Source organism: Filicampus tigris, chromosome 21 (assembly GCF_054856515.1).
Source record: "Filicampus tigris isolate MCC_2025a chromosome 21, RoL_Ftig_1.0, whole genome shotgun sequence".
Classification (NCBI taxonomy): Eukaryota; Metazoa; Chordata; class Actinopteri; order Syngnathiformes; family Syngnathidae; genus Filicampus; species Filicampus tigris.
The window spans coordinates 10,031,291-10,046,234 of record NC_141237.1 but is presented as its reverse complement, the minus strand read 5'-3'; the positions used below and the strand labels follow the sequence as shown (position 1 = coordinate 10,046,234).

The window sequence follows — 14,944 nt, the reverse complement described above, 5'->3', positions numbered from 1 at the left end:
AGTTTAGAAGTGGAATATTGTCTTCTCTTGATTTTTTCTTGAGACCCCTTTAGGGTGGTTCTACTTTTGTCCAAATAAAACAACACTTAAACACTGGGTTGATAAAAAAAAGTTTTCCTCCAAAATTTGTTTACTGTAAATAATAGTATGCATACAGTAAATATATGCAACATGTTTTATTGCAGAAAATACGCATTATGTACAAGTCAGAAAGACGTACACACGTTTTTATAGCACTGTCTGCTTTCAAAATCAGCAGTGAAATAGTAAATAAGGCTGCAACATGCTGTTCTTTTCCATTTGTTTCCATGAGAAACTTCGTCAATTGAGATATTTTCATACTGCAAGCCAGAAAAATATTCCACACGTATGATCTTGTTTTCAAAGATGTTTATTGAAATAAATATTTTGAAATTTTATAAACTTCAACCATTGATAATGCTATCACACAATCAGAACCAGGAGCTGCACCATTTCCCCTTTCAAGTCAACATGATATGAAATAAGAATGAACTCGATAATTGAATTCAATATCGGGACTGCTATTAGATGCTGCTATTTTTCCTGAACATCACACACCTCAATTTCCAAGCCAAATGTCTGAACAAAGTTGAAATGAAATTACACGGGAAAACACAGCATACAGCATACGTGTCGAGAGAGTTTAAGCCTTTAACCCTCAACTGGGTTCAAGCAGGGTTTGGAATAATTAAGGTGCACTTGATTTAGCTTCCTATTAGCAGGCTTCCGAAAGCAAGTGCTCCTTGAACTCGGTTCTGTCCGTGACTGACACACATGCATCACTCCATTACAGCAGTTTGCAACCAAAGATATTGTATCTTCTACGTCACTATATTCCCCTTTCTCCCATAACCTGGGAATGTTATGTACTGTATATATAAATATGACTCTCCCATTATTTGGAAGATTTCCGTGATCCACTCTACATAGTTTGCAAGCATACAGCAGCAGTCGGCTGTTTAGCACATCAAATCCTCTCGTTTGGGCGAGATTTTCAGTGCGGCATGCAAGTAAAAATGTGCACGATATTAAAAGTCTTCAGCTTGGCCGTCTTCTGCTTTCCCCGCGTCCCTTTTTTTTCTTCCTCTTCAATAGGGCACGTTTTCTCATAAGAAATGAGAGCAAACTTGACTCACAATCTCTTCTATCGTATTCTGCATTTCAAAGCATGCCAAAGAAATGTTTCAGTGTCTGCATAGTGCTGGCTATACGAGTGCCAAAGTTTTGATAGCTTTACAAGAAGTACAAGTCGGTATGTACAGACAAAGAGTGACGCCAGTAGATCCAGTAGTGTGTAAACCTCAAGTGCTCAAAATATCTACAAATACAAGTCAGTTGGAACTCATATAGAAAGTTGGATAGAGCTGAAAAAATGCTCCAAAGTATGGAAGAGCTAGCAAGCGAGTGTGTCTGTAAGAGTGCAGGCGCTAATTTCAGTGTCGTTTTTTTTTTTTTTTTTTTTTTTTTTTTAAACTGTTTGTATTTCAAGACTCCTAAACATCTTTTATTTCAACACACCTTCCCATCTCATGCACAGCAGCTTCCCGTTCTGGTGCACATCCATTGTCCCCCCCCCCCCCAAAGTCTACCCATCGTGGTTTAAGATGCAGTATGCATTACATAATGTATTCTCTACCGTTGAATATTTTGCTTAGGTCTAGCGACACTTACAAGGTCAAATAAGATACAACCACATTCTACATTTGAGGTCATAGTTCTGAATGTAAAGTTACAGTTCAGGCCACTAGGTGACTTATTGTACTCAAACAAACAGGCAAACAAAATCAAAACACTCGCTACAGTACATGAGAGGGCAAGGAGAGCCAAACTAATGTAAAACAACAACAACAACAACAAAAAAAAAGTGTACAGTATAGACTGGCTTCTTGCTGGATATATGCAGTCAGTAGTCTTTAGTTACAGGTCTCACTGACACACAACACATACTGTACATAGAAATGATTTGGAATACAATAAATAGAATAATGTCTGTGCTTCTTTTGAATGCTTGTAGGCCGATTGCACACAAGAAAAGGAAACGCAGCACAAAGGGATTGGTAGGAGTGGCTGTCGCCCCAGGAGCAATATTATGCACTGTAAAACAAAACAAAACAAATAAAATGTAAATGACAATTTCCGGCTGTAAAAGGGAATCTGCGCATGATGCTTGAAGGCTATTTGGGCCACACTGAAAAGTGGAAAGAGTTCAAAAAATTACGTTGTAATGTTCCAAGAATAAAATCATATATATTTTTTTTAAAGTGAAGATGAAACTCAGCAGACAATCCTGTGCGATAGCAGCAGTGCTTCTCTAGAATCCTTTATTGTTTATGTTTGTGTTATTTTCTATTGTATTACTTGCTTTTTTTGGGTGATGTATTAAAATGGAAATCAACCCAAACATATTTTTTTCCAAGAATATGTCCTATGCAAGCCCACTAGTTGAAACGAGGCATTCTGATAAATATTGCATTTGTGGAATAAGAGTTAATCCACCCGTTTTTAGTCATGGGTGACCATTTTGTCACTTCTGTCAACTGAAAATGACATCACAGTTGCTCCTGGCTCAGGTAATGACTAATCACGGCTCAGCTTTAGAAGACAGGCGAGCTGTGATTTGGTCGTTACGTGAGATCTGAACACTATGATGTCCTTTTCAGTCGACAGAAATGACAAAATGGCCGCCCCCGTGGATTTTTCTGCTTAACTCATATTCCGCAAACGCAATATTAATCAGAATGCCGTGTTTCAACTAGTGGGCCTTTTTTTTTAGCAGCATCCCAACTCTATTCATTGTATTTTTCAGCCCAGCACAGCCTTATTACTCCTTCCTAATCTGCACATCCGCTCACTACGGCCAAATGCGGCAAATTTTGGTACTTGCGTAAGGAAATTTGTGAACCTTGAAAGGCGTAATGTCGATAATTAAATTATTATTATTGTCAAAATTGGTTCACTCTCCTCACGGTTATGTGGAACACAGCTCCCGCATTTAAAGTCTAACCATCATTTTTTTTTTTTTTCCCGCTGACGCTCTTCAGAAGTTTTGAATCACACGTGACGTGAGGCAAAAATATCATCACTCCTCGTTTAGTCACAGCACCCACTCGCTTTGGCTTCGATACTAAAGTGCACCATTACAAAGCGTTCCGGCCGCATATTCCAGTCACTGACACTAACGAGGACAAAGTGGGAATAAAGTTGTTAATTAAACATGATTTAAGAATTGACTAATTAATCACTGAATTAAAATGACAACGTCGTTCATCAATCACTTACGGTATTCAATTTGGAGAAAAACATGAAGCTCTGGAAGAAACATGATTAGACATTTACAAATCATTAAATAATTCAGACAAAAAGAATCAAATAATAATTAGACACACAAATAAATAAATAAATTAGCTTCGACCAGCAAGCGGCAAAATACAATCTTTGAAATGCCGCCTTATAAAGGGGAAGTTCACCAGAATTAAAGTTTACGGTTGTGACTCTGCAAATGTGGACTCCATTTTCTTCATCAGACAAAAGAAAAATGAACCAAAAGGACACATTCCTGAGTCTCGATGATGAACCATTTGCGCCGATTAAAATATAAAGTGCTGAAACATAAATGGAAGTGTTGCGGCTGCTACAAATCAGTTTAAAGGACTATTGCACTCGGCTTCCTGTTAGAGTCTCAATGACTTCGTGCGCAACAATTTCAGGGAAGACAATTGGAAAAGTGGGATGGAGGCGGGGTTATAAATCGTGAGATATATTTTCTTTCATTGCGGTGAATTGATGCTAACAAGATACTGTGTGGTTTTCAGTGCTCTTGAGGGAAAAATCATTTGGAGGCCTCCTAGATTGTCTCACTTTAAAGCATTTTCCTTTTACGTTATATCAAACTTGAGAGAGTTTCCACTATACTGAAAATACACGATTTTTCAAATACCTTTTATGTTCTTCTTGTCTTTATCTAATATTATGACTTGTGACTGTTCAATGAGGTCATTGGGTCCTGCAGTGATGTCACCCTACAGTGCAGTAAAATGCAAAGAAGCCCATTGCTAACCGTTTTTTTTTTTTTTTTTTCTGAGTCAAGTATGTGAGGGCAAACTACATCACTTTTACATTGTGAATATAAATATTGTTGCGCTGAGCTATCTGCAACCTGACGAGGTATCATTTAGTAATGGTAAAGCTATAAACTTGCACAATCTAATATTGTGCAGTGTACTAGTTAGTCAGAATTAAATCAACGAGGAGTTCAAATATTGTAAAGAGTGTTCCAAAAGTTACGACGCATTTGCTTTTTTCAATTTTGTTTCTGGTATCGTTATGACCGACCATCAGCATTTGGCAGCTTAGGCGCTGCGGTTTTTGTAAGCAGAACATTCCCCTCAATCTTGTTCTTGAGGAACTGCCAAACTCTCAGGGAAATTAGCGTTAATAAAAACTCGATTTAGAGTTTTGGAGGGTGTTAAGCTAGCGCCTGAAGCCTTTCAACAACCTGAAATAGATGACTTGCATAACGCATTGGATTAATGTGACGACCATACAACTTCTCATACACTGAAAAATTTCTTGCTGGCAATTTTGAAAAGCTGCTCCAATGTCAATTTGCTGAGTCACGGGCGAGGGAATAATATGCTTATATAAAAAACGGCAACGCCTAAGCTGCCAAATGCTGATGGCCTCACGCTCCAAATGACACCTGAAATGAAAATAGAAAAAAAAAAAAACGTGCGTATCGTGACTTTCGGCATACCCTTTACAATTTGCTCTTTGCAACTCTAAAGATGAATCATACGGCATATAAGCACATTTGTACATTTCTTCTTTGACTTCAGTATAGAAGTGGCGTTACGGTCACCCTGTGTCCCCGAGCATCGCCATACTTCAGAGGATCCGTGTTCTCATGTTTTAGGTAAGAATACAACGTTTACATCTGGCATAACAATGGTACTAGAAATTCGGAAACATCATGCTCAAGGATTAAAAAGTTGTGGGCATACTCAGATGACCTTGTAACTATTTCGAAACTTCATATTAAAGGGATTTGACATGTGCTGCTTGGATCCACAAAGCGATCGTAATTAATTAATTAAAAAAAAACAACAAGAACAACAAAAAAAAAAAAAATGTGAGAGCAGTGTCCATCTACAGTGGGTGAAGCTGACGTGCGTAAAATGAAAACACGCACAGATTTGACTTAAAAAGTAATAAAACATAGAGCGCACTCACTCATCTCTTCTTGCCAGTGTTTGCATATTGTACTGTACATAAAATAATGGCGCATTCGTCTGGTCGTAAACTGTCAAACTTGTATATATATATATATATTAGTAGCTCATGACTGACTGCTATGTACAATTTATAAGCATTCTGGGTGCTTAGGTGAAAAACAATGGACCAGTGAAATCTGAGGTAGCAAATTCAACAATGATAAATTAAAACCCACTGTGGACGTCAACTTTTCTGAAAAACTGGGATTGTGTACACGTTTGGTTTTGCCAATTTCCATGACGGTCCGTCACCCGCGAGAAAATGTTGACATTGGTTCTGGTAGGGCAGCTGATATGTTCGTCAAGAAAATGCATGGCTTTTGAACCCTCCAGTTCCCACCCCTGAGGTGCAAACCAGCCAGCCAGTCAAGTGTGCTCTTGGGAATTAGGGCGGAGGATTTTCTCCACCTCTTGGCGCGGGACGTCGGGGGGGGGGGGGGGGGCGAGGAACCGTTGACACAATGGGACAGCAGGTTTCCTGTTAGGCCAGCTAACACCGCATTTTGACCGACCGGTTTTTTTTTTGGAAGCGCCACTGACACATAAGAATAGAGTCGTTGTTTCAGTGCAAGACGTGATGGCTACTTGTTTCATTATTATTCGGTCTGCTGTTTTTTTTTTGTTGTTTTTTTTTGTTTTTTTTGGTCTTTACGTGTCCACGATGAGTCATCCAAGACTGGATTCAGCAGTAAAGGGATACTCCGATAGGATTGCAGTCGTTTTTGAGCGACACCCTCAAGCTCCGTTTGGGTTGACTGTCAGAGCGCCTCTCTGCTCTTTTGGGGGGAGGGGGGGGGGTTGATTCAAGGTCGTACTGTCGAAGAGCTTTGGGTGTTCGTGCGGAATGGGAAGAAACTTGGAAGAGAGAGGCATCGACCTTGGTTTACCTTCTGGGCTGAGACCGCTCTTAATGAACGGTGCATCCTTGCATTTAAGGTCACGGGAGGGTTTTGGTTCCAAAGTTTTAAACGGGGGCCAGCAGGACACTTCTTCCTCACTCCCTCTCGCCGTAGAACCTCCCCCGTTCTCGGCACCCTCGGCTCCTTCCTTAGCTCCCCCCCGGGTCCGAGCCGTGTCTCTGTGGTGTCCGTGAGTCCTGAGGTGTGTGTGACTCTTGGAGAGACAACCTCCTTTGGGTTTCAGACTCCTGGGGAAATAACCCCGTTGCAGTTGTTTGCTCAGCGCCAACATCGAGACACAACCCCGGACGAAATTCCAACCCTGTTCTTCTTCGGCTTGAGCTCATCCCAGAAGGTGAATGCGATCCGTTGCCTGGATGGAAGTCTACTGCTGGCTCCGAATTAGCTGCAGCTCCACTTTCCAATCCAATTTCAAGCTCCAAATGCTGTCCCAAGATGTCCAGCCCAGAGGAGGAGCGCTGGTTGTGGCTGGTGTCGATCAAAGGTGAGTCCTGCAGTTCTCGAGATTCAGGAGATGTGGCTGGGAACTCCTCAAAGTCCTGAGAGTCCAAGATCTGGGGGAAAGAGAAACATTTGTCAGTCATACTGAATCCACTCGCTACAGTGGTGCCTTAAACGGGAAGTCAACGCAAACATTATTTTCAAGAATATGTTCTATGCAAGGCCACGAGTTGAAAAAAGGCATTCTGATAAATATTGCGTTTGTGGAATAAGTGTTAATCCACTCGTTTTTAGCCATCTTTGGGGGCAGCCATTTTGTCTTCCGTCGACTGAAAATGACAACTGATCACAAGGACCAATCACGGCTCAGATTCAGAAAACAGGTCAGCCGTGATTGGTCGTTGTGAGAAGTTGTGATGTCATTTTCAGTCGACAGAAGACAAAATGGCCACCCCCGGAGATGTCTGAAAAATGAGTGGATTAACACTTATTCCACAAACGCAATATTTATCAGAATGCCTTTTTTCAACTAGTGGGCCTGCTGGGAACATATTCTTGAAAAAAATATGTTTGGGTTGACTTCCGCTTTAAGACATGACTCATTTGTTCCGTGACTACGCTTGTATCTCAAGTCATCTTTCCCGCCCCATAGAAATGAATGGAAATGGAATTCATCCGTTCCAGCCTACCTCCCAAAAACAACCGATCCTTTTGCGATGTGCATTTTAATAAGGAAAATATCATTTATTGTATTGATCTTGTACTTTCTAAAAAACACATAGTACTACTGACATCATTAAATGGAAAGCAAAGAAGAAAACAGTTTGTGCATCATGGATAATTAATTGCGGTACATGCACATTACATTAACCCTGTGCGCAACTTGGCCACTGGGTGGCAGTATAATACAGACATGTAGGCAAATACTCAACCACTGTAAGTGCCTCAAAGTAATCTGCAGTATAATTCGACATGTTTTGCAGAGGATAAAGAATATATACCTGTGATTGTTGTTTACGTGCTAATAATGTTGCATTTATGTTTAGCTATTCATCCCCTCCTTTTTTGGGATGCTATTCATTAGCCTCTCTATGGCATTTCCCATTATATGTTAGCATTAAAGCTAGAGGACTAAAAGGCAGTCATGCAGTTGTTTCAAATACATGTACTTCTCCTGGTTTTAGTTTGACAATAAACTAACTGGAGGTAGCATCAAACAGCTCAAAGCCTCTTTTTTGAAGATTCATTTGCTATGCCAAACTACTAAAACAAATTTGTGAAGGCGCAAATTTGCCAGTGTTCACTATCACAAATGATCCTTATCTCCTGTGCAGTATATTGAAACAAAATTCAGAATGTGAGTTCTGTATAAATAACAGCAGACTGGTGTATTTACAGTGCGAGAAATTGGATTTCACCTGTGATAAGGAGGCCAGGGTGTTTGTCTCCAGTGGTGCAACAGGCGGTACCACTTTCTCTCCAGTGTTTGGATCGGCGCATGGGGAGGCCTGTGAGTGAGATGGCGTTAATACAGCAGGAAGTTGTCCACTTTCGTCCCAATATTTTCCCGTCCGTGCTGCGGCTGGCATGTCGTAGTCCTGCTCGGTGCCGTGAGCCAAACTTCTCCCCAAGTGAGGCTTTGTGCATGAAGTGTACATTGTGACGTTTCTACCTGAGGCGGCGATGATACAGCACTATAGGCAGGAGGGACCAGAGCCATCTGTCTCTGCAGCAGCTGCATGATCGTCCCGATATCTGCTGACATGCGACTCTCCAATCTGCACGCAATATTGGATGATCAACCTAGTGTGGATTCCAGTTCAGACTTATTTGTCAGTCAATTTATGGGATCAAAAGCAATAGTTGCACTGAGCTAGCGTGACCAAGTGACGTCGCACCTGGACGATCCCTTTCTGCCGTTACATTGCAAAGAAAGTAAAGACGTCCGTTGCTCGAGAAACCCATGTTAGCAAAGGTAAAAATGCGATTTTTATTTTGTTGTGGGAAATTGTGATCTTGGTGCTCACATATATATTTTGTGGTAGCAACTACTTAATATTTTAAAAGGGGACTACTTTTGTATTTTGAAAGGAAGCAAAAAAACGAAGGAAGGAACGCTGAAAGGAAGGACAAAGAAGGATAAGACGCTCGAAGGGAACGGAAAAAGGAAATTAGAAAGGAAGCAATAATCGGAAAGCAAGAAAGAACGTAATGAGGAAGAAAATGGAGGAGAAGAAGGTAGGCCAGAAGGGAAGAAAGGAATGGAGGAAAGAAAAAGAAGAACAAGTGAAAGAGGAGGAATGAAAGAAACAATGACCAAAGTGCTTAGTCGCTCCGATATCTTCATGACAAGAGACTTAAAACAACTCCAAAAAGCGGCAAATACTAGCACCTGTTAAGTTGTTTTTGCAACAAGTCTAGGCGCGTGTCCAGCTGGTTGCGTTGCTGGCGACTCAAGCTGTGCAAAGGTGTGCTGAGGCCTGGGGGAGAGGCCAGGCTGCAGCTGGGAACCTCCTGGTACTGACCACCCCCTCGATTTTCCCCCCAGAAACTGAAAATGTTGGACACGCCTGAGAGGGCACCTGAACAAAAATAAACAGGAGAATGAACATCGAGATGTAACAATATGACTTTTTTTTTTTTTTTTTACCTGACAATGCATTGCAGGTGTTGCCCGTCTTGACTTCCCCATCGCCATCTGTGTTCTCAGGAAAGTTTTTGTGTGTCACCTGCACATGATGGTTCTCCAACATTGCAGATGACGGAGCAAGGCTGGTTACAACCGACTCTTCTCCCTTTCAGATCAGGACATAATCACATTACTTTTTAGGTGCCATCAGAAATTGAGAGGAAAAAAAAAAAAAAAAAAAAAAAAAAAAGATTTTGGACCTCATCCCCGCTGGAATGGGAAGACACCGAGTTGCGATACTGCCGCTTTGCTGCCTCTTGACGTTTTTGGTTGTGGGCTGCTTCTCTCTCTCTCCTTCTATTTACAGACTTGTGCGACTTCTTAATTTCGCCGACATCCGCGTCATCTGTTCGAGGAGGTGAAAAAAAAAAAAAAAAAGTCATTTACTACAACAAGCACTTCCAATAAGAGATATTGAGGATGTGTTACCCTTCTCCGTGCGCCGCCTAAATGATAATTTTCGTCTGCGTAATTTGTTGAACCCCCCGCACTTAGACTCATCACTGCTAGGAGAGCCTGGGATCATGTTGGTCTGAAGAATATAACAATACAACATATAATACGAACAATATATATATATATATATATATATATATATATATATATATATATATATATATATATATATATATATATAAATATATGGGTTTTTTTGTTTGTTTTTTAATTTCAGTATAAAACTCACATCACGGAGGTTGAAGGTAATTTCCAAGTTGCTCCAGAAATGTTCCGCAAATTCAGGATACATGTCCAGCACCTCGAGAACGTCTTCCCTGAAGATTTTGTGAAGGTCGCAGTAAGTTAGAGCCCTCACGTCTGCGTTGGATTTCCCCGGTCGAGCATACAGGTTGATAGGTTCGCCAAAGATGTCGTTTTTTCCTGAAAATATTACGAGAGGAATGTGGGAAACGGCAACACATTGAATCTGGTAAGTTCTAGACAACAGCAAACCGCGCTCACAATAATATAAATAAAAATACACACATATAAAGATTGTAGAGAGTATCAATACATATTGAGGATCATTAACTTTGTAAATGTATATTTGAGAGAGGTCTGTATTGGCTTGCGCAGGAATGCTAATGCATTGGCCAACTATTGAACAGTACAGGACAGTTTTAGCATAAGGTTTTTAAAAAAAAAGCAGAAAAATAAATTTACTCCACACTAATAAAAATAAAAACAATAAAAACAAGTTTAAAGATGAGTTTGTATTTCTGTACACAAACACATTTTGAGTGAATATCCTCTAGTTGAAAAGAATATCAAAACAATTTTAAAAATGAAAATCCATGATCTTATTGGACAATTTTGTCAAAATGTCAGTCTTTATAAACGCAGCACAGTATTTTCTGTAAACAACCTATGATCATTGCACTCAATTTACACACTGAACTCTGCATCCAGGCAAATGTGGACTTGACATTTAATCATCAAGAAGCCAGTTGGTGTTGTGATTTTCATTTAGGAAAGTATATTTGTGCCCTGTGATTGGCTGGCGACGAGTTCAGGCCTCTTGCCCAATAACAACTGACATACTTTAAATTTGACATGAAACTTTAATCAGATAACCAGCAGAGGGCGCCTACAACTAATGCATATTTTATTGGTACTAAGCATTACTGTTAGGCATGACACACACTAAAGAAGTAGTAGCAACAAAAACTTCAAAGCAAAAAAAAAAAAAACAATGTGACAACTTACCTAATATGGCAACCACGACATCTCCTCTTAATATCTCGATGGATCCTCTGGATATAAAGTAGATTGCAGTGAGGACGTCCCCGGCGTGGACAAGCGTGTCACCCGGGGGTGCGTGGGTGGTCTTAAACTTCATGGCCAAGGCCCTGAGGCAGCCCTTGGTGGAGCCTTTAAAAGCTTTACAGTTCTGCAGCAAAGTCCGGTTGAGGTGGAGACAGATGTCCGCCTGGAGACACTCGGGGAAACCTTTTAACACCTGCGGAGAGGGCGGTGGGAGTGGAGGGAATGGGCAAAGAGGGCCACATCCAAAGAGGCCAAGATAAATGAAGGGAGGAAGGAAGAGTCGAAAGAAGAGCAAACAAAAAGAGGAGGTGGGGAGGTAAGGAGTGTGAGGAGGAGACAATGGGAAAGAGGGAAGGTTAAGAGGCGTTAGAAATACAGCATTGAATCGATAGAGGAAGGTTACATCAGTATGCCGTTGGCACGGACGAGTGGATTAATGAAGTTCACAGTGTTCTAATATGTCATGTCTTTAGGGATAAAAAAACCCAAAACAAAACACTACCTTGTTTTGGATGAACACGTGGGCCTACTATGCTACTGTATTTTAACACAGGTCATAATGGTGGTCCTTGGAGACCAAAACAATATATCATCGCTGTCCTGTGAAAAACACTCATGTCCAATTTTTGAATTTATTTCTGAATTTTCATGTTAATGCGAGGTCTGTAACACGGAAACACCATTCAGGTAAGAATAGGAAAATTGAAAAAAATGGACATAAGTGTCACATGACAGCGACGATATATTATTTTAGGTGGATGTTATAACGTTTGAGAACTAATGGCTAAGATGTTTCAGCTAATTAATGTCAAATATGGTAGATGAATGAATGAAAACCAGAGCCTTAAATGGGAAGTCAAAAATTCAAAAATGATTTGCAAGAGTTTGTTCTATGCGCCTTCACTAGTCGAAACATATTGCGTTCATGGCATATGAGAAATCTACCCGTTTTTAGCTAGCTCAGGGGGGCGGCCATTTTGCCACTTTCCGTTGACTGAAAATGACATCACAGTTGCTCAGGGCTCAAGTAACTCTCCTGTTTTCTGCAGCTGAGCCCCGAGCAACTGTGATGTCATTTTCAGTCGACAGCATGTGGCAAAATGGCCGCCTCCTGAGATGGACAAAAATGGGTGGCTTTTACTGCTTACTCATATTCCACAAACGCAATATTAATCAGAATGCATTGTTTCGACTAGTGGGCCTGCATAGAAGATATTATTGTCAAGAACATTTTAGGGGTAATTCTTCATTTCTGGAAGGGATTTGAATCAGAGTCTGAAACGTTGATTATTGGTCAACATTCACGTTCGACAACACCAACCAAACAGTCTTTCCGAAGCTCTCCACAAATGAGTCCGACAAACTTTCTGGAGGTTTTTGCTCTACTGAGTCAGTCTCCGTCTACTTTTACCCGATAGAACACGCGTCAGCAGTTTATGAGTTTTAACAGTGGACAGTGTCCATTGTTTCACTGCAAAATTAAACTGCGGACGTTGTTGTGAATGTTTCAGCAAAACAGAGTCCGTAGAGTGTTATTATGTTGAAGAATTGGTGCAATTTTAATGACTTTACTGCAAGCATGCGGAGCCCCAGACCTTTTAGGCGGCATCGTTAGGCCCCTCATGACTCTGACTGACTGCACGGAGCATTGTGTGTGCATTCAACACCCACACGACTACATCCTTCCCTCGCCATTGTTCTCCCTCGCATCCATCTCAGGCTGCTTCATTCATGTCAATGGGCCGCAGTGGAACTTTCTTAGTTGAATGCTGCCTTAAGTATTTGCTCAACTGTTATCTTTGAAGGATATGCTTTTTTTTTTATTATTTGAATTTTGATTCAAAGTCTTTCAAGTTTTGTTATTCCTGCTTGGTCATTTTCACAACTTAGGTAGGCAAACATCAATTATTTCGTAGTTTAAAAAAAAGTGATTACTAGGGTCTGACCAATTTTGACCTATTCCATTTTTTTTTTTAAGCTATCCTCCAGCAGTAAAATGCTACAACGCACTGGGGGGTTTCCCCTCGCCCTCACTGATTCACCGATTTGTTTTGGACCCCCATCCTTCATTTTGCGCTGAAATTGACTATTTGCTGTTTTTGCGCGGCGGCCAAATCAATTAAAGTAGTGCTTTGTTATCATCTTGTGGGATCTATGGGCAATTTGGGGCTCATCTCTTTCTTGAGGATTTTAAATATTCGCCGCAGGGCTGTGTAATAAAACACGGTATTCCTCACCTGAAGAGGCCACAAAGGATTGAATCAGTCATGGTGAAAAACAAACTGGGTTTCCTTCCACGCATACGTATAAGCATTACTGTAAACATTCCCTAATCCATGCTGCTTGCCAAATTACTCATTTCTGAGCCCCGGATAAAGTGAAATAATGCTCCACTGGGGCCTCATCAAACCATTTAGCCTCCATTTCAATGGTTCTCTTATTATACAAAAATGAAATACAAATGTTGAGAAAAGAAAAAAAAAAAATAGCTTGCCAAGTTTGCTCCATTCTTTGATGTGTCTGACGTGATGCTTCTAAAGATGACTGACTCGAGTCGAATACGCCCGCGTCAGCGGAACGGAACTGTGGTATGACATGTTTATGATCGCACTTGTGTGTGCGTGTCACAGCTGCGTCCGAGCGAGCTTTGCCGGCGGTAGCGAGCGGACGAGGTTGACCGGGACGCAACCTCCCACGGCTGCGACGGACGGTTCAAGCGGAGGTCGCTTTACATACACCGAGTTCATTCAAACGCCTCTTTTGGAGTGAGAGAGTACCAGCGCTGACAGGTGTGATTCATGAAGCCAACATTCTTCATGTCCAACATTATACCGCCTCTGCGGTCAGCACAATTGAATTACTTGATCGCCAGTCATGCATGTTTCATTTCCCGCCAAGGGTTTAATATGCGTGTACTGATTGGCGGCATGGGAAAAAAAGTGCGCATACTCGCCTTCATATATGAGCTTCTTCATATATGACATGAGAGGGAGTGTGTGTGTGCTATTTAGAATACTCACATCATTCCTATTTTCTCTGATGGTGTCGGACCATGCATGCTGAGACAAAGTCTTCCAATCATCCTATTAATGTACAACGCAGGCTCAAAATTCTACTCTAGCCTCGGAGTGTGTATTCATGCGGAGCACAATTTGATGCAGAGGCTCGGCGTACACGCGGCCGTTTGCTACGTCGCGGCTACTCACAGCATTCATGTCGATGCCGTTAGTGTAGGACCAGGCGTGCTGGAAATACTCCTCCAGCCTCTGCCTGAGCGGGTTGGGGATCTGGTGGAAGCGGATGAACTCTCGGACTCGGAGCATCTGGGTGTGGTAGCGGGCCGTGCCCGAGTACAGCCGCTGGATGATGGCCGAGACGTTCCCGAAGATGCTGGCGTACATCAAAGCTGGGTGCGAGAAACAATACATTCGATGAGGCCGATTTGTCGAGGGGATGGAGGGATGGAGGGGGGGGGGGGACAGAAAGAGACGCAGACCTGACAAGAATCTTTTCTACATTTAAAACAAAACAGATGATTCAAGTTGACAGCTGTCTAGTAGTACGCACTAACAGATATGTAAATAAATCTACTGATCACCCCCCAAAAATGAATGAATAATTAAATAAATAGATAGAGAGAGAGAGAGAGTGACAGAGAGAGAGAGGTAGAGATAGAGATAGAGAGAGGTAGAGATAGAGATAGAGAGAGAGAGATAGAGATATAGAGAGATAGAGAGAGATAGAGAGAGAGAGAAAGGGAGTGAGAGATAGAGAGAGATAGAGAGATAGATAGATAGATGGATAAATAATAAAATTGGCAATTGCCACGAGGCTGCTCA

General features: G+C 41.4%; 1 protein-coding gene across 3 annotated transcripts in view; it reads right to left on the bottom strand.

The window, feature by feature from the left end:
• Nucleotides 1-375: 375 nt before the first annotated feature.
• Nucleotides 376-14,944, bottom strand: part of kcnh2b (potassium voltage-gated channel, subfamily H (eag-related), member 2b) — a 137,920-nt gene continuing 123,351 nt past the window's right edge. For all 3 annotated transcript variants that reach the window (XM_086020642.1, XM_086020643.1, XM_086020644.1), the window contains 10 exons: nt 14,312-14,511; nt 11,046-11,298; nt 10,027-10,220; nt 9,771-9,873; nt 9,542-9,687; nt 9,303-9,447; nt 9,045-9,234; nt 8,325-8,430; nt 8,071-8,160; nt 376-6,765 (listed from right to left, as the gene is read on the bottom strand). In XM_086020642.1, the coding sequence (XP_085876768.1) occupies nt 6,340-6,765; nt 8,071-8,160; nt 8,325-8,430; nt 9,045-9,234; nt 9,303-9,447; nt 9,542-9,687; nt 9,771-9,873; nt 10,027-10,220; nt 11,046-11,298; nt 14,312-14,511 (1,853 nt within the window). In that variant the 3' untranslated portion in view covers nt 376-6,339. The remainder of the gene's footprint in view (nt 6,766-8,070; nt 8,161-8,324; nt 8,431-9,044; nt 9,235-9,302; nt 9,448-9,541; nt 9,688-9,770; nt 9,874-10,026; nt 10,221-11,045; nt 11,299-14,311; nt 14,512-14,944) is intronic.